The sequence below is a fragment of the Urocampus carinirostris genome, chromosome 4 (genome assembly GCF_059441175.1).
Source record: "Urocampus carinirostris isolate Australia breed hairy pipefish chromosome 4, RoL_Ucar_1.0, whole genome shotgun sequence".
Lineage (NCBI taxonomy): Eukaryota > Metazoa > Chordata > Actinopteri > Syngnathiformes > Syngnathidae > Urocampus > Urocampus carinirostris.
In genome coordinates this window covers 34,046,229-34,066,331 of record NC_142352.1, presented here as the reverse complement: position 1 = coordinate 34,066,331, position 20,103 = coordinate 34,046,229, and the positions used below count along the sequence as shown (strand labels likewise).

The window sequence follows — 20,103 nt, the reverse complement described above, 5'->3', positions numbered from 1 at the left end:
ACAAAGTGTCACTAGTATGAGATGGAAATGAGGACAGAAAAAAAAGTAATGACCATCAACCCCCAAGATATCACTACAAACATCAATCATCTTGGAGCTGTCATATTAAAAGAGAGATCAGGACCAAAAATAATTGCCAGGATAGCTCAAACCACAGCCCACATGCCAGACTTAAACCCATCTAGAGGGACACTAACATAGCAGGAAAATCAAAGATCATACTTATGCAAGCCCTGGTTACCTACATTTTCCTCTACGCTTGCGAGACATGAATTCTCACAGCAGAGCTGGAAAGAAAAATCCAGGGCATTGTGATGTGATGCTGAAGGAAACTTCGAGGCACCAGCTACATGGCTAATGTGACAAGTGCACACCATCAGAAGACACACTGGACCCTACAGAGAACTATTGTCAGTTGTGCGCAGATGAACATTTGAGTGGTATGGTCACTTCACAAGCTCATCAGGACTAGCCAAGATTATTCTCCAGGGCACAGTCCAAGGGGGCAGAAGGAGCAGAAGACTGAAAGGGCACTGGGCTGACAACATTAAGGAATGGACTGGTGCTAACTTTGTCATGACCAAAAAACATGCAAGGAACCGCCAGCAATGGAGAAAGCTGTCTACAGTTGTGTCCTCAGTGGTGCCCCGTACAACCCATGCGGTTTGGGGATCTGTGAACCGTAAACTGATGCTGTTTTTGTTGGTTTTGTTAAATTTTATGGGCTAATGAGTCACATTTGATCGCAAAAAAAGTAGTTATTTATTGATGTCAATACAAATTTTGGGATCTAATCATGGGAAGATTTAGTAAGTTTCCCTTTATTACCCAATGTTTAAGTAGTAAGCTAGTCACCCTCTGTACAAAAACTGGTTGAAATACTCAATGTGTAATTCTCAACCACATTATGCTGATTTCTTCATTTTTTTTTTAGAACCAATACATTTCAGACAGCATCTCAAAGAGGTAATTACAGGCTTCAGTGCGTGTATGCAGTATCCCTCGTTTATTGCTGGGGTCACCGAAACAAATAATAATACTCTAAAAACATTTTCAATAAACTACTGTACAGTCAAATTATTATAAGAGGAAAGACCGTAGAGCAAATCAGAATCCAGAACACAAAGCACGATGCAAATCCGAGAAGTGAATTAGTGAAAATGTAAGCTGCGTTATAGCGAAGGATTACTTTAGATATAAGTTGTTGTTTTTTTCTTTTTCAAATTTGGTTTAATTATCAGTTGTGTTGAATATTGTTACTCATCAGAGATAAAGTGTACCACGTAGAGTTTGACGTAGTTGTTGTCCCACACATACAGATGTCTGTCCTTGGGGCTGTAGGACAACATAGCCAACACACCACCAGGAGGTCTCAGGTCAAAGGTTACATTAACTGGTTTGCCCTTCAGCAGGTCATATGCAAAGGTGACCCTGGTGTCTTTGGTATCTGTGACATACAGAACCCCGCATGCGATGAAGGCGTTTCCGGCCTTTGTGCGGGGATAGGTGGTGTTTATGTAGGAGGTGATTGAGAAAGTCTTCTGGTCCAGTTGGCCCACCACAATGCTTTCGTCCATGTTGGAGGCGAAGATGAGCCAAAGGCCGTTCTCGTCCACTGCCAATTTGAAGTAGGTCTTGGAGTTATACAGTAAATAGGCCAGGTTGTGATGCAAGGCGTTCTCTACAGTGAGGGTGTGAAGTTTCTTGGTAGCCAGATCAAATCTATTACCAAACAAAAAACACATGTTGCCGTTAAATATCAAATCAATCTCATTATTTTTCCCCATTTTTCTCAGCACTATACCAATGCCAAAATTGAGTGTACTGTGTATAACCCAGACAGATGGAGTATACGGAAATTACTAGCACGTAAAACTCACTTCCTTCGGCAAAAAAATAACGGATACCTTTGGACACTGTAAAGTATTTGACCATTAGCCATTGCTGTAATGTGTGGTGCAACCGAAAACAAGTGCTAAAAAACGCAGGTAATATGCAAACTTCAGAGATTCAAAGTGACCTAACCGCGCCATTTTTCTTCTCTTTTTTTGCCCCGAGGATCTTGGGGTTACCCTTGGGGTTACTTTTAAGACCAGAGCACAGCTGGTGCCAACTGCAGTTGACGCTACTGGCAAACTGCATTTTTCTTTTGGGGTTAGTTGTGTGGAGAAACCTTTTGGATGAAAGCAGAGTACAGTGTTTCCAATTGAATTTTGTAAGACCCTGGTGCGTGGACAGTCTTAGTGGTCTGGCGGCATGCTCCCTCGGAAGAAAATGTTCATTTTAAATTCAGACGCATTATTCCGGTGCTTTTTTTTTTCAGAGAAAAATCAAGAATATAGCTCTATGATGAATGTGTGCATTTTTGAACTATTGGATCATAAATACACTGGTTATGAAATGCAAAGACAAAGGAAACATGTCAGATCCATCAAGCATGGTAAACGAGACGGATGTTTAATGCAAAATAATGTGTTGTTCCAATGTTGATGCTGTAGTATTTTAAGATATAGTATTAGCGACTATACCAATAAATCACATGAGTTTCACATTTGATTATTTGATTATCTGTGATTTGGTTAATTACAGTAATAAATGTCAGTACCACTGCTTTTATGATTTCTTCTATGACAGGATGTCGGTTCTTCTTCGATGGTTCACAGGAGGTTATTGTACCACTTTTTCATACCCAGGCCTTCAGTAGGCTGAATAAATCGAACCCTCAATCCGTATTATATGTCTATAAAACAGTTTCTAAAACTAAAGTTTGGCTCTCAACCTAGAACCTCTCAATCCAGGCAGAGGGCAGGGTGTGCGTCTGCGGCTTCCGACGTCAATGAAGTTTCATCCCAACTTCCATTCCTCCTGCATTAAGATAGTGACTGAGTCGGACACTGCCTCTTCCCGACAACTAAGCCCCCTATCCCAGTCAGGTTCCTGAAAGGTGCCTTGGCGGGAGATCCTGAATGTCGGCCGAACGGCCAAGGTGTCAAGTACCTCGTGGACTGGAAGGGCTAGAGACCAGAGGAGAGGTTGTGGGTTCCTTGTCGCTCCATCCCAGACAAGGATCTCCTCCGGATCTTTTATCATGCCCACCTGGACATTCTATTTGAGGAGGGGTTGATGTCAGGATCCAGTACGACACTGTCCTCCACAGGTCACTATTCACTAGATAATCACCTTATTCAACCAAACCTGACCCTCATTACAAACACGGTATTTAAAGACTGAATTGACCTGTTGTCTGATTGTACTTTGTGGACATCCTGGCTGTTCTTGTCACCTGACACCTGCCTGTATTCAACATTAGACTTCCTGTATCTTGCCAGCCGTAAATTTTGTTTGGACTGCGGTTCATTTGTGTGTATTTTTCCCCCTCTCCTCCATTATGCGTAGCGCTTTTTGTTCATTCCTGTTGTCCCCATAAACTCTCCTTGTGTGTCCGCATTTGGGTCCAACCCACAAACCCCAACAGAGGCAGCCAATGCTGTTATTGACTACAATCACCTGCCCGATACCTGGTATCCGTACTCTGCAGTCCCTATTTATTTCCCTTATCAAATGCATTGATTATTATCTTTTACTTATTACTACTATTCTTAATGTTTTTGCTTACCTGGCAATGCTGGAAGTTCCTGCAATCTGATAGTAGAAGGAGCCATTGTGCACCATGTGACCGCACCCTTGGTAGAACTTTCGAACGTTGACCACTTCACTACTGTTATGTTGCAACGCCGTAGTGCTCTGATACTCTTTCAGCACACGACCTGAGCAGGGAAAATTCATTCCTCCTTTAAAGGGTTTTCAGTCATCATTGTAATGTCATCAGATTCCAACAAACCTGAAAAGTGCTCTGCCACCCATACACGTTCGTCATTGACCACGGCGGTGTCCTTCATCCATGTGCCGTATGTGCTCTCCATCTTTGTCACATTCCTGGGGTTGATCAGGGATTTTATCAAGCACTCTGAGGGGGAAAAATTGACAAAAGTTACAAGTAAGGCCAGGTACTGTAGGTGGTTTTGTTTTTTGTGAACATTTTTTAAAAACTGCATATTAAATACAGTATTGTATATCTAATAATAATAATGTGTTGATTCCAAAGGAGTTGGAGTCCTTGTTACAAGTCACTTGTAAAAGTTTCACTCTATATCAAGGGTATATCAAGGGTGGGCAAACTTTTTGAGTCACATTGAGTTAAAAAATGTGGCAGAGGGGCGGGCCAGGAGGAAACAAATTATTGAATAATTTTTTGGGGAAATTACATTATAGATTTTTGAATTAGATAACTGCATTACATAAAGAGAAAGGATGATGTTGGCCAATACATTTTTCTTTGTTTGCATTTACATCAGTGGTTCCCAAAAAAGGCGGTACTGCCCCCCTGGGAGCGGCGGAAAGATCTGGGGGGCGGAGAGGAAGAATGGGGCGGTAGGAGGGCGGCAGTCCAAAGTCGAAGTCAGAAGTTTAGGCGTAGTGCGGTTGTGAAACCGCAAAGCGCTGCTCTTTTTTTTCAAGGTTTTGTAGTGAGTGATGGAGTTTTGGCTAAACAAAATTGTTACTGTTCGAGTGTACACTGGGGAGCCAAGGGGGCGCCAGCCTGCAAAAGTTTGGGAACCATTGATTTACATGTACATGCTATTTCATTGTATATTTGTTTATGAATAGACCCTTTATATATTTTTGAAACACTTGCAATTTATAAATAAATTGATATTGTTTATGAATAAAAACTTAAATTGAAAGTGATTTAAAAAAGCTAATATTGTTGAAACTTTTTTTTTTTTTTTTTTTTTCATAAAATTTGGTAACATGTGATAGGCAGATTGTGGACCCCAGGCGGTAGTTTGCCCACCCCTACCTTATGCGTTTATTTTTTATTTGCTTACCAACTGAGTTTTGTGTAGTTAACAAAAATGGGGAACAAAAGGGGAACTATTTCATAAATTCATTTATAACACTCCTTTTAAAGAAATGTAAAAGAATAGATGAATAGATTGATATTGTTATTATTAGTATTGGGCAGCACAGCGGCGCAGTGGTTAGCGCGTGTGCGGCACAGTTCTGAGGTCATGAGATTGAACCTCCTATGTGGAGTTTGCATGTTCTCAGAATGCTCGCGTGGGTTTCCGCCGGGCACTCCGGTTTCCTCCAAACATCACAAAAACGTGCATGTCAGGTTAATTGTCCTGTCGAAATAATTGTCCCTAGGTGTGAATGAGCGAGCTAATTTTCTGTCTCTGCGTGCCCTGCGACTGTCTGGCAACCAGTTGAAGGGTGTCCCCTGGCCTCTGCCCGAAGATAGCTGGGATGGGCTCCAGCACCCCCACGACCCTACTGAGGATAAGCAGTGCAGATAATGGATGGATGGATTATTCGTATTATTACATTTTTTTCTCTTCTTTGTCATCTTTCATGTGTCGTTTAACATTTTGTCAAACAAAGGTAAATGAAACTGAACAAAGATGCTCTCAAGGCAAATTGAAGCTGACAGTATTTAAAAAAATAAAAATAAATAAAAACTAGCAATTATAAGAAGCAATAATAAGAAGTAATGCAACCCGGCTTTAAACTCACCGTTCCTTTTAGGCGCCTGTTCGTGAACCCTTCCAGTTGTCCTCACAAACGAGGTCTCATCATTTGGAATTGAATATAACGGTTCTGGAAGAAATGATAAAGGCAAGTTTTTCAAATAGAAGTTCATTAGATTGATGACAGTTTTGCAACGCATGGGATTTAGGATCAGTAATGTTTAAAGTAGAACACAAAGAATAATGCGCATCCCTATTTCACCCATGGTGTGAGCTGCTTGTAGGTGGGCTCTGTGGTGCCTTGTTCTTGGGGGTCCTTGAGGTCCTGGAGGTCCAGGGGGACCCACTGGTCCAGGTGGTCCCGGGGGGCCGGGAGGCCCTGCACGAGATGTTCAAGGTTTGAAAGGTAACGATTATGCCAACAAGCCGTCAAAGCTAACCCTCAACGATCACATCGTTAGATGGTTGGCTGTCCTCTCCAGGTGGGCCGGGCTCTCCTTGCTCTCCTTTTTCTCCCGGGTTGCCTTTTTCACCTGGCAGTCCTGATGGTGATAAACAAGACTTTGTGCATACAGTAATCTCTCGGTTATCATGGTTAATGGGGGACAGAACCACCTGAGAACTGTGAAATTCTGCAAAGTAGAAACATGTATTTATTGATTGATTCATTTATTTATCTCTCAAGAACAAACCCAATTTACAAGCTTAATTATTTGTTTAACAAATAAAACTACTGTACTTTGTAAGGCCTCTTACAATTAACTTATGTACTGTTTAATTATATTTTAAAATATAATTTTGCTTTTTTATTACACAACTTTATGAATTAAGTACCCGAGCCACTTATTTTGCTGCCATCATGTGGCCATTATGGAAAACTGTCGGTTCTGTGCTGCATAACTCAAACACATTTGTAAAAGCGCCAGAGAGCCACTGAGGAGTGCCAAAAACCTGCATATGGCTTCTGAGCAGGTTTAGCTAGTGGGAAGGTCCAACTTGGTTGGCGATCGAAAGCATCTTCCTCTGTTTCGCCAATCAGAATGCAGAACGCGAAGCACTGAACATGCGATAACCGAACTGCAATGAAGCAAGCTGTCTCTGTACACCTACTCCTAAAATCATCTCATGAAGCAAAAAAAGAAAGAAAGAAAGAAAAAAAAAAAAAAATATATATATATATATATATATATATATATATATATATATATATATATATATTATTTATTTTTTTATTTTTTTAATAAATTGGAAATATTATTTTCGGTGTCTGTCTCCGTGTCCCCTGCCCACTGCCCGAGGATGGCTGGGATGGGCTCCAGCATCCCCGCGACCCTATTGAGGATAAGCGGTGCAGATAATGAATGAATGAATGAATATTATATTTGGAACTGTGTATTTACATTTTTTAAATGTCCTAATGTCATTCTTAGTTTTGGTTTCCCAATAATAGTTCAATATAGAAATCCTAACCCAAATGTAACCTGATCATTAAACGTAAACAAGTAAAGCAGGGTCTCAAACCTGCAGCCACCAGGATTAAAGTTTGAGGCCCTTGACCCTATATGAACGGTTTAATGTAAGCGCAGGCAACGCGAATTTTGGTTTATTTTAGTGACTGACTGTTTCATCCATCCATTATCTGCACCGCTTATCCTTACTAGGGTCACAGGGTGCTGGAGCCCATCCCAGCTATCTACGGGCAGTGGGCAGGGGAAACCTTGAACTGGTTGCCAGACAGTCCCAGGGCACACAGAGACAGACAACTCACTCTCTCATTCACACCTAGGGACTATTTGGGCCAGCCAGTTAACCTGAAATGCATGTTTTTGGGAATGTGGGAGGAAAACGGAGTGCCCTGAAGAAACCCACGCAAGCACGGGGCAAAAATGTAAACTCCACACAGGAAGGTTTGATCTCGCGACCTTAGAACTATGCCGCACACGGGCTAACCACTGCGCTGCCATCCTGCCTGAATTATACATATTTAACAAAATAAATATTACCACTCCTCAAACCTAGTAGCTTTTCTTTCCTCTGTCTAACAGCATAGGAGCTACACTCAGGTTTTGCTGAGCTTTGTATTCGAGACTGTATCGCTAAATACAAAAAATGTAATCAAAATTTTTTTTCTCCTCCTGGCCCTTTCAAAAAATGTTTAAGCCAATGCGGCCCGCGACTCAAAAAGTTTGCCCACCCCTGGCTTACAACCATTCACCAACTGAAAAACGTTATTTGACTTCAAACAAATTTCATAGATGTGCTGTTTAAAGCTATTCGGAAAAAAACCAGACCCATATAAAATACCACCTTAGCAGAAGTTTAAAGAAGACTCAGCTCCTTTCTATAATAGATATGAAATCTATTCGATCCCATTATAAGATAAACATTTTCATAAAAAAGAAAATACAGGACTTTAAAATCACTACAACAATCATTTAATTTGTGTTTGCCTGTTTCTTGTCGCTTTCATGTCTGCCTGACTTAAATCAACTGATGAGGAAATGAATTAAATTGCCTTTTTGCTTTAAAAAAATGCAGTTGATAAACATTGAGTGTGTGTGTGTGTGTGTGTGTGTGTGTGTGTGTGTGTGTGTGTGTGTGTGTGTGTGTCCCTTAACCCCAAGAGTAATAGGGACACAATTTCCTGTTGTGTGTATTGGGCAAGTACAGCCAGTTGGCACCCATCCCTCTCCAGGCCTACAAATGATTCCACCCGGTCTCAAACCAGGGACCTTTGGCATGTTAGGCAAATGTTCTTACCACTGCACTACATGAATGACCATCAACTGCAGTTACAATTATACAATCAACAGAGTTTCATGAAATTCCAATTAGCCTGTATATAAAATTTTAATGAATAAAACAATGCAACATATTTGGAAAGTCCATGGATATTCTATTGAACCCATTTATTTTTCACACGATTGACAGTGTTAATGTCAGATCTAGGCTGGTCTGGAGCACTATAGCTGTAGAGAATATATTATTTTAGTAACTGAGCCAAGCTAAATTTAACCTGTTTTCATGCAACCGACTTGAGGCTAAATTCAGTGAAAATAACAAACATATCCAGGCTTAATCTCTTATCTTGGTTTCCTGCTATATTCTCAAGGTGTATGTGTGTGAGGTGCCTGCTGCAGAATACTGAACCAGTGTTGTCACCAGAGCTCAATCTTTTGTTGGCTTCACAGTGTATCAGAACACACCCTTCTCACCTTTATAACAACTTACCCATTTTCAAGACTGATTTTTAGATTTGGTGGAGAAAAATGTAAATATATTTAAGAACAACGCAATTTTTTTTTATCATACTTGTTTTTGTAGAGAAACCACTTCGGCCCAACCTCACCCAGACCCTAGTTCAGACTGTCAGTAAAGTGTCCTACTGGCAAACCATTCTTACCTCTTTTTCCCCGTTTACCATCAGCACCCGGGATCCCATTTGTTCCCGGAATGCCATCTGTCCCATTAACACCAGGCATGCCGTCCACACCTGGCAAACCTACAGTTACACAAAACAATTTTAGTGTGAAGATCCACATCACAATCATACAAAAGACTTGCTGTGAATGCCACAGACCAGGTGGTCCAGGGGGTCCTGCAAGAGAAAGATAAATTTAGTCAATACGAAGCAAGGCCAATCCAAAGTGTGCAAGTGTAGTTCAGACTGTACCGGCTAGGCAGACTCCTTTTGTGCTGTTACAAATGTCGATCAGCAATTTTATCTAGAAATAAGAAAAACATTGAATTTAAACTGTAACTAAGAGATAACTGTCTTATTGACGAGAAATCAGGCATCAATACTCATCACTGATGCTGTTAGTGCAAACATTTCCTTAGAATAAGTAGCATATTATTATTCCTGTGGTTTTTTTTTTTTCATTCTGCCTTCATAGGGCTGCCAATGATGATGCAGCGATGGTTGTGAACACTAACACTTGAAAAATAGATATGAGCACCTGTTATTCATACTTGCCCATTCCAAATTAATGACAAATTAAACACAGTTTACAATGGGGTCATTAAGTATTAAAACTACAGCGGGACCTCGCTACTTCGCGCTTCGATGTTCGCGGATTCAGAGCTTCGCGGGCCTGAAAAATAATAATAATGAAATAAAATATATATATATATATTTTTTTTTAATTTATTTATTTATTTAAGTATTTTTATAGGGGCGTCGCTACTTCGTGGTTCCACATTCATGGGTTCACAGCTTCGCGGGTCTAAAAAATAATAATAATAGAATAAAATAATTTTTAAAAAATAATAATAATAATAATTTTTTTAAGCAGTTTTGAAGCGGCGTGGTTTTGGTCCCCATTAACCGGGTCTAAAAAATAATAATAATAAAATATATATATATTTTTTTTATTTTTTTTTTTAAGGTGCGCCGCTACTTCGCGGATTTTCACTTAACGCGGGTGGTTTTGGTCTCCATTAACCGCGATAACCGAGGTCCCACTGTATTTCACTTTTAAAAAAAAATAAATTCAAAAGTTACAATTTCTGTACATCAATCGTGAAAGAGGAGGGGTGTGTTAATTCATTCATTGAGTATCGTGAATTTTTAGCATACTGTATCTCTCTGATAATCCTTTCATTTTTTAAAGTACATTGTGTGGCTGTTTATGGTGTGGGCACTTAAGCCACTGGGTGAGGGTATAGCAAGACTCTCCTAGAGGTATATCACAGCTGACTCAGTAAGCTGCACTAATATTGACCATTTTTAAAAGAAGACAGAGCATGCGTTGATGCTGAAAGGTGGACAAGACGTGCTTTCGTTTTTATTCTCAATTAAATGTCTCATCTCATCTCATTAGCTGCACCGCTTATCCTCAGTAGGGTCGCCCAGCAATCATCGGGCAGTGGGCAGGGGACACCCTGAACTGGTTGCCAATTGCAGGGCACACGGGGACAGACAACTCACTCGCTCATTCACACCTAGGGACAATTCACCTGACATGCATGTTTTTGGAATGTGGGAGGAAACCGGAGTACCCGGAGGAAACCCACGCAAGCATGGGGAGAACACACAAACTCCGCACAGGAAGTCTGGAGCTGGATTTGAACCCACGCAGGAGGTTCCCATGACATGAACTGTGCCGCACATGCGTTAACCACTGCGCCGCCGTGCTGCCCTCAATTAAATGTTTATAATGTAAAATGTGCAAAAATGACAAACAATAAAGATCTTTTTTAAATAAAAGTGTGATAGCTTAATGCAATATTGGATATTAGTGGAAACACTGCTTTATCTATATTTTGTTATACAATGTATGTTATTCCTTGCATAGTAATTATAACATTACCCTGCTATTTGTTAGAACAACTCTACATTGCATTGTTGATCTCTAGATCTAGATTATGCTTAATAGAGTCCAGCCATCCACATCCATCCATGCTTACCGGCACCATGGAGTAAGTGAGCATGGTCACCATGTCATCGTGCACAGCCTCCTTGTGGTAATGATGGTTGGGGCGGTGCCTGTGCTTCCGAGTATTCTTGAATTTCATCTCAGGTTCCTCTCCAACTTCCTGGTTGAGATCCTGGTCTATCTCCACATCTTTTGCTCGTTGGAACTCCTTCTCCAGCTCTCGCTTTACTTCCTGCTCCTCATTCGTCATTGTCTCCTTCCCTTGCACATCGTCTAATATCTTCTCCTGCTTCTCATCCAGCTGAACCGTATCACTCCTCTTGTTTCTGGAATGCGCCTCCGCAGCCCATTCTCTAGGCACCTCCTGGAGAAACTCCACCACTGAACTTTGCTCCACCTGAGTCAGCCTGTCTCCCGCCTGCTCCAGAAGATTGTGCTGTTGGTTCTGCTGGAACAGAAGCACTAGAAGGCCAACTGAGTTGAACAAGGCCAATGTGCATGTGCTGTACAGCACCAGCCGCTGAGACCGAGTCATGCTGGGTGTCGGGATCCACATGGTCACCACGTCTCCTGCTTTTGTCTTTGATTCACCCCCCATAGACCTCAGCACCAGCCAGCAAGTCCTCCCTTACACACGGACTAGATGAGCTCGCCAAAGACGCCAGTCAGTGAGTCTCCAGACGATGTGAAGACTGGCTGGTAAATACAGTGGCTGTTGTTTTGCTCTCCAAGTGGATTGTGTTTGAGTGCATGAAAAGCAGTTATGTAGGAGTGGGCATGACACAATCTTCTGGGCTTGTCCGGGAAGAAACCCCCTCCTGTTCAGTCACCTGATTTATATTCCGCGCTGGCCATTCTAGAGCATCGCCGTGGGCAGACACACACACACTCAAAAACACACATTAAAGCACTCAGATACTGTACATTTTCAGCAGTAGTGCGAAAAACAATATTAGAATTTGTATATACAACACAATATTTTATAGGAATATTTGTTTTGCTTTATTTTCACAATTTTTACTTTCTTAATTTTACAGCATATATATATATATATATATATATATATATATATATATATATATATATATATATATATATATATATATATATATATATATATATATATATATATATATATATATACTGGACTGTCTCAGAAAATTAGAATATTGTGATAAAGTTCTTTATTTTCTGTAATGCAATTAAAAAAACAAAAATGTCATACATTCTGGATTCATTACACATCAACTGAACTATTTCAAGCCTTTTATTATTTTAATATTGCTGAATTTGGCTTACAGCTTAAGAAAACTCAAAAATCCTATCTCAAAATATTAGAATATCATAAAAACGTATACAAGTAGGCTATTCAACTAATCACCTGAATCATCTAATTAACTCGAAACACCTTGCGAGGGTTTCCTGAGCCTTAAAAACACTCAGCTTGATTCAGTAAACTAAATCACAAGTATGGGGAAGACTGCTGTCCATAGGACCATCATTGATACCCTCCATCAGGAGGGTAAGACACAAAAGGAAAATTCTCAAAGAGCAGGCTGTTCACAGAGTGCAGTTTCAAAGCATATCCACAAAAAGTCTGTTGGAAGGGAAAAATGTGGCCGGAAACGCTGCACAACAAAGAGAGATGACCGCAGCCTTAACAAAATTGTGACGAAGAGCCGCTTCCAGAATTTGGGGGAGCTTCAAAGACAGTGGGCTGAAGCTGGAGTCCAGGTATCAAAAGCCACAGTTCACAGACGTGTCCGGGAAATGGGCTACAATAGCCGTATTCCCATGGTCAAGCCACTTCTGAACTCAAGACAACGGAAGAAGCGTCTGACTTGGGCTATGGAGAAGAAGCACTGGACAGTTGCAGAGTGGTCCAAAGTCCTCTTTTCAGACGAAAGCAAGTTTTGAATTTCATTTGGGAGTCAAGGCGCCAGAGTCTGGAGAAAGGCTGGAGAGGAGCAAAATCCAAGTTGCTTGAAATCCAGTGTGAAGTTCCCACAGTCAGCAATGGTTTGGGGAGCCATGTCAGCTGCTGGTGTTGGTCCACTGTGTTTCATCAAGTCCAGAGTAAATGCAACTGTGTACCAAGAGATTTTAGAGCAATACATGCTTCCATCTGCTGAAAAGCTCTATGGAGATGAGGATTTCATTTTCCAGCATGATCTGGCACCTGCCCACAGTGCCAAAACCACCAGTAACTGGTGCACTGACCATGGCATCACTGTCCTTGATTGGCCTGCTAATTCCCCTGACCTGAACCCCATCGAGAATTTGTGGGGTATCGTTAAGAAGAAGATGAAAGACACCAGACCTACAAATGCAAATGAGCTGAAGGCCGCTATCGAAGCATCCTGGGCATCAATAACACCTCAGCAATGCCACAGGCTGATTGCCTCCATGCCACGCCGGATTGATGCAGTAATCCGTGCAAAAGGATTCCCAACCAAGTACTGAGTGCATCAATGGACATTTTCAAATGTTTGATTTAGTTTTGCTGTTATAAAAATTTTTTTTTTACTTGGTCTGAGGAAGTATTCTAATATTTTGAGATAGGATTTTTGAGTTTTTTTCAGCTGTAAGCCAAAATCAGCAATATTCAAATAATAAAAGGCTTGAAATAGTTCAGTTGATGTGTAATGAATCCAGAATGTATGACATTTTTGTTTTTTTAATTGCATTACAGAAAATAAAGAACTTTATCACAATATTCTAATTTTCTGAGACAGTCCAGTATATATATATATATATATGAACTTCCCACAAGTCAGTTCATGACCTCCCCTCCGGCAAGCCTTGCACACCACCACCCTAACTTGGTTTACTCCCCACAGCACTCGTCCATGTCACATCCTCTCCTGCCAATTTCCATCCACTAACTGTTGATGACCTGTTTCCATTGCTCTGATTTGGGCCACAAAAGAGACATTTCTGCAAGAAAATGACAAGTCTGGTTGTATAGCTTGAAGTTTTGAAGGCATCCTTGAGAGTGGCAATACCTCCTTTTTGAAAATGAAGGATCCTGCATCCTCATAACTCTGACACTGCCCATTGTCGAGGGAATTGTAAACAATATTGCCCAACTACGAATAATGCAAATGCAGAGGCGGGCCGTACATTTTACACCTAGGCCTTGGAGATTTGTCATTTGCAAATGAAATGAGATTTGTCATTTGCAAATGAAACAACTCTATGAACCGGATCCTAGTAGTAAGATTTCGTATTTCATTTTTGAGGACTCGGGTCCGGTTCTCTGTGTCTAATGGTGCTGGCCGCTGCCGTCGCCAAGCATGGTCTGCTCAGGGATGCAGCTATGCAGATGGCGCGAGAGGGGGAGGGAAGGAGGGTACAGGAAGCACCTCACACCGCATGGTTGCGCAACACTCGAAAACCCTGGCTTTTGTGACAAAATCTAAGTTGAACAACACTGTAAAAACAGAGACAAAGAAGAACAATCCCGGGTGGATAATTTAAAAAAAAGTCAGCGATAGAGAAGCGAGGCCTGACTCCAACGTACCGACTGGCCTCGAAATTTGGCTTGGGCTCAGGCTTACCTCTAGGCTGACAAAAATATTTTCCCGCTTGCAAAAGACTTTCTCGCTTTGTAATTGTCCGCCCTTTTCCTATGAATCAACATAACAATATATTTACTTGTGCAGCTCGGTCTCTTTAAGTTTACCGGCTGTTAGCACAATTGCTTCGGTGGATTATTACCCTCTGGCTAATCCTAGTTTGTGTAACCAGTGACCTTTCTCAAGACCCTCTAGCTGGCTCTCAGACACCAACTCCGAATTTGATTGGCTACACCAAAAGCTTTCTCGGATACCCATGTTACAGACTTCTGGATTTTTTGTGAAAGCATGCTGATAGATGTCTGAGCCCAGCAACGACTAATGCCGGAAATGTGACTGGTCAAATCTTAAATATAAAGCAATCATCTGGAGGCAGTGCAACCAGGGGGAAGCCATGAAAGGAAGCTGACAGGCAATTAAGAGTTATTTACTAAGTATTGCTGGACAAAATATAAATAACATCAAATGATTCAGATATTTTTTAGGCAAGCAGAGAAGGCCTTGCGGCCCACCACTGGTTAAAATATAATATCAATGGCTATAGTTTACTGTGAGAGGGTTTAAAATCAAATATACATGTCCTTTTTTGTTTTTGCACCCTTGGTCATCGTCAGTCAATTAGCTCACAAAAAGAAGATAAATAGATGCAGGAGATTTGCCATCCAATCCTTTTTATCCAACATCTGAAATACGTCCTTCACTCAACAAAGAATAATCGCACAGACATCCACGCACATGAGGAGACATCGGTTGCAGGTCGTGGCCTTCGTTAACCATAGTTGGCATTTTGGCCTAAAGCTATAGGTCACCGACACAGTCGTTGACCAGCTTGAATCCCTCCAGCGCATGTGTGTGTGTGTCCTGTTTTAAGAGCGCATAACGGCTCTCTTCTTTGTTGCTTTGTATTCACTCTGCTCACAGAGGATCCCAGCCACAGGCAAAATGTTCCCAAAACACTTAAAAGAGCAAAAGATGGCGTGCGTCGCTTGGATAAGACATAAAGTGCACTATTCAACTTCAAAGGGATCTAGACAGTGTATGGTTTGTTGGTTGGTTGGTTGGTCGGTTGGTCGGTCGGTCGGTCGGTCGGTTGGTTGGTTGGTTGGATCCCTTAACCATTGGGGCCATAGGGGCACCGTTTTCTGTGGTGTGTCTTGGGCAAGTACAGCCCGGTGCTGCCCATCCCTCTCCGGGCCAACATATATTTACTCTCGGTCTCGAACTGGGGGATACACATTTTTAATTCACTGAATTGAACTGAATTCTCCTTATTGTCATTGATAACAACGTAGTAAACATTGTATGCAACAAGATTAAACATGGCACTCTGGGCAAGCATCTAATAAACACTTGAAAAATAAAAAAATATGTAAGACTGTTAGGGTGAAAGGCAAAAAAAGAAAGTGTCATCTCAGTGTGATATTTTTTCAATCTTCAAAAGTGGTGTACATACTTTAAGGTGTCTTTAAAAAGATTCAAATTAAATATTTTCTCTGGTTAGTATGTGTTAACAAGCCCAACTGAGTTCAAAGAGCCTTTATATATTTTCTCACCGCCCCTATCTGCTTTTATCTTACTTTTCTTACTGGTGTTCCGCCCACGGAGCGCATTATGCTGGAGGAAAGGAGGCGCGTCTGTGGTGGGGAGAGTCGGTGGGAGGTGGGTGGAGAGGGATTTCATACTCATGCTTGTTGATTTATTTTATCCCACAATGAAAATGTTGAAAGTAAGAAACAGACTGTTTTAAATAAATTCCAAATGTCAACCCAAACAAGATGAAAAAAAATAGTTTTTTAGAGCGCGTCTAAGATAAACACGTACGTGCATGCGGCAACTAAGCAGCTTAACAGAGGCCACCACAATTATTTCAGCCAGAAGATGGCGTGAGCAATTAGAGTATTTTGAAGTTATGGACACCACCTTTAAGTATTATAAGATAGAGTTTTCAAGGAAGAAGGTTTGGTATTGGCATTGGTGGGTACATAGCACATTTCTTTAAAGTGATCACAAAATTTTTGTGGGGATAAAAATATTTCTTGATATTGGTCGATACACGTCCCCTCTATTCAGGCTGAAACTATGCCCTTGTATTTTTCTAGAATGTTATATACTACCGTTCAAATGTTTGGGGTCACCCAAACAATTTTATGTTTTCCATGAAAACTCACATATTTATTTATCAATTGTGTTGTAACAGTTTTAGAAAGGATACTACAGTACATATATTGTTATAAATAATGATCAACCAGCCTCCCTGTGCCGAGTTTGCATGTTCTCCCTGTGCTTTTGAGGGTTTCCTTCAGGCACTCCGGTTTCATCCCACGGGTTAATTGGCTGGGGCAAATTGTTTTTAGATGTGAATGAGCGAGTGTGTTCATGCGAATGGTTGGAAACCCACTGCCCAAAGATAGCTGGGGATGGGCTCCAGCACCCCCCACGACCATACTGAGAATAAGCGGTGCAGATGATGGAAGAATGGTTTGAATATTTCTGAAGAATACTCCGTTAGCAGCAACTACAGCATTGCAGACCTTTGTCATTCTAGTTTTTATATTGTTGAGGTAATATGGAGAGTTTTTACCCCATGCTTCCAGTACCTCCACCCAGTAGTTGATTTGGGTTAGTGGGCACTTCTTACTGTATGTACCATTCGGTCAAACTCCTCTCTCAACAGCGTAATGGGGTTGAGCTCTGATGACTGCTCTGGCAACTCCATTACAGACATACTGTACAGTTATACTAGATGGCTGCTTCTTCCCAAAATAGTTATTGCAGTTTTTTGGGGTGTGCTTTGGGTCATTGTCCTGTTGTTGGATGAAATTGGATCCAATCATTGATTGGATGGGACCAAGTCACACATGTGCAAGTCTCAAGTAAGTCTCAAGTCTTCACCTTCAAGTCCCAAGTAAGTCCCAAGTATTTTTTTCTTGGGCAAGTCAAGTCACAAGTCAAGTCCCGAGTCTTAGATTGCCAAGTCCAAGTCAAGTCACAAGTCATAAAAACAGCGACTCGAGTCGACTCGAGTCCAAGTCACTAAGTCTCAAGTCCCCATGTCTGCCAATCAAGCACTGTCCACAGGGTATGGCATGGCTTTCCAAAATGGAGTGATAGCCTTTCTTATTCAAAGTTCCTTTGAACTTGTACAAATCCCCTACTTTACCAACACCAAATCGACACCCCGGCCTATAACATTAACTCCACCATGCTTGACAGAAGGCATCAGACATACTTTCAGCGTATTTTCAGGTTAGAGACTGTGCTGTTTTCTGAAGGGAGTAGTACACTCGGTAGTAGATGGTTTTTTTTTTCATTTTGAGCAATGTTTCTTAAAACAAGAAAAGACTGTCGAGTTTCACATGAAAGTTCTCTTTTTTGCCAAATGTGATGGTCCAGATACTCACCTAGCTTAAAGGATACTCAGTTTTATAGCTTCTTAACCAGCTAAACTGTTTTTAGCTATGCTAATATAATTGCACAGAGGGATTTCTAATTGTCCATTAGCTTTCTAATGCAATTAAAAAACACTATGTACTATTTGAATTGGCTGCTGGAAATGGGCCTCTATGCTATGTTGATATTGCATTTAAAACAGGGTATTTGAAGCTAGAACATGCATTTACCACATTGTTAATGTGGTAAATGCATGGGTGTAGGGTGTAGGGTGTATTTCGGATTAGTTTAATGTTACCTTGATTGCAAAAAAAACAAACGTGCTCATCCTTCAAAAATCTCTTACTGACCCTAAACTATTTGACAGTAGTGTATACTTTTCAGTCGATTTTATCAACCATTGGGAAAAAAATGTTTTCTTCAGTGGTGCAATTGAAGACCTCCTCCTACCCCTCAGCCATTCTTAGGTGCAGCTGGCGTGCGTATCTCAGGCTTTGATACTCATGAAAAGGACAAAAGTTTTTGTTTTTTTTGCAAATGATACGCTGGTGCTTATTCTAATAGCATTTATGTTTTCCCCATCATTTAATATGTGAACTGGAATGCCATGGGTTTGAATTCGGGAAATTTTCCACCACTTGGAAACAAAGAACTATGTTAAAGTGAGTTAGAAAGGTACATAAGTTGATGACATTAACAAGTATTACATTTATCTCACTGTTGACTATCACTTTTTGTGGATCTACCCATTATGGGTGGGCGGATCGATCCAAATATTGATATAATTGATTTTGAGCAAGCACTTGGATCGGACCGAAATTACTACCTTAAGATCGATACTGTCTTCCCAGTTTAACTTTCTCTATAATAACGTTGTTCGTGTTTTGTAAGAGTATAGATACAAAATAATTTTCAAATTTGAACCAATTGTCGTTTCACTTTTTTTGCACTACGGATTTTATTTTTTAAATATTGTGCAGTGAAATTTATTTCCTGGACTGTAAGGCGCATATGATGCACATATAACAATTTCCACTTTTGTTTTCACACATAAGGCGCATCAAACTATAAGGCACATGGTATTGAAACATAAGATAAAAAACGTATTTCATAGAACATAAATATTAGGGAATCTAGTTTCACATTTAAACATTTTTTTGATTTAATTATAAATGGTTACTGTATGTAGAAGCATTTCATTGCAGTTATCAATTGCCGAATGTATTAAGCCTATGTCTGGGTCTATAAACTTGCACTAGATGCGCACTTTTGAATTTGAATACTCTGAAAATACATGGTATTTACGTTGACAATGACTTTTGTTCTGAACCACTTCTAATACTAACATTATTCTATATTTTATATTGTTAAGGTGTTATGTTAGAGGTAAGGGATTCAAGTGCGGACACACATGTCAGATTTGACAGTTTTAACAAGGATGAGGGACTCAACACAAGGTGCTCCGTAGAGGAAGGGAAATAGAAAACTTGTAACAAAAACACAGTTGATTAAAAGGCAAGGTTGGAATAAATGCAAAGTCTTACTAACAAACAGTAGTGTGACGAAAACCAAGGGACACCCTGAACTGGTTGCCAGCCAGTCGCAGGGCACACAGAGATAGACAACTCACTTGCGCATTCACACCTAGGGACAGTTTGGACCAGCCAATAAACCTGAAATGCATGTTTTGGGAATGTGGGAGGATAACGGAGTGCCCGGAGGAAACCCGCGCAAGCATGGGGAGAACATGGAAACTCCACACAGGAGGGTTCAATCTCATGACCTCAGGACTGTGCCACACACGTGCTGCCTGCGACAAAAGTTAGTCAACAAAAAAACAGACAATTTTTAGGCGATTTTTTTAATGTAAATTTTGAGTATTTTAAGGGGGAGGAGTTTGATTCTTCTATAATGATGAGATTTCCAAGCAAAAAGCATCAATATTGGGTGGGAGTTGATCGGTACTATCATGCTTGGATCGGATACCAAATACACCAGTATCGCCCACTCCTAGTACCCATAACAATTTACTGTCTAAATACAGTATGTTAGCTGGCCCTTAAAACCAAAGGGGATGTGGTTTACCGCAACACAGAGGCCAGAGACGAGGTAAGATTAACATCTGCTTATGAGGAGCGCTTGCTTAATCATCCCAAAACATCCAAGCTCTGACATGACGCAAAACGGGGTCTCGACACACAGTCGGGCACTTTGAACGCCCAGCAT

The 20,103-nt window shown here is 40.8% G+C and overlaps 1 protein-coding gene across 2 annotated transcripts; it reads right to left on the bottom strand.

Moving 5' to 3' along the window:
• Positions 1–987: 987 nt before the first annotated feature.
• gldn (gliomedin) lies at positions 988–11,685 on the bottom strand. Of its 2 annotated transcripts, none has more exons than XM_088334305.1 (10): positions 10,941–11,685; positions 9,205–9,256; positions 9,112–9,129; positions 8,935–9,033; positions 5,972–6,073; positions 5,787–5,910; positions 5,578–5,663; positions 3,842–3,967; positions 3,617–3,767; positions 988–1,722 (listed from the first exon to the last, which is right to left on the bottom strand). In XM_088334305.1, exons 1-10 carry the CDS (start codon positions 11,505–11,507, stop codon positions 1,257–1,259), a joined length of 1,791 nt encoding a protein of 596 aa, XP_088190431.1. In that variant the 5' UTR covers positions 11,508–11,685; the 3' UTR covers positions 988–1,256. The 2 variants fall into 2 exon arrangements, with proteins under 2 accessions (XP_088190431.1, XP_088190432.1); XM_088334306.1 differs by having other exon boundaries at positions 5,578–5,661; positions 5,794–5,910.
• Between the last annotated feature and the right edge of the window lie 8,418 nt (positions 11,686–20,103).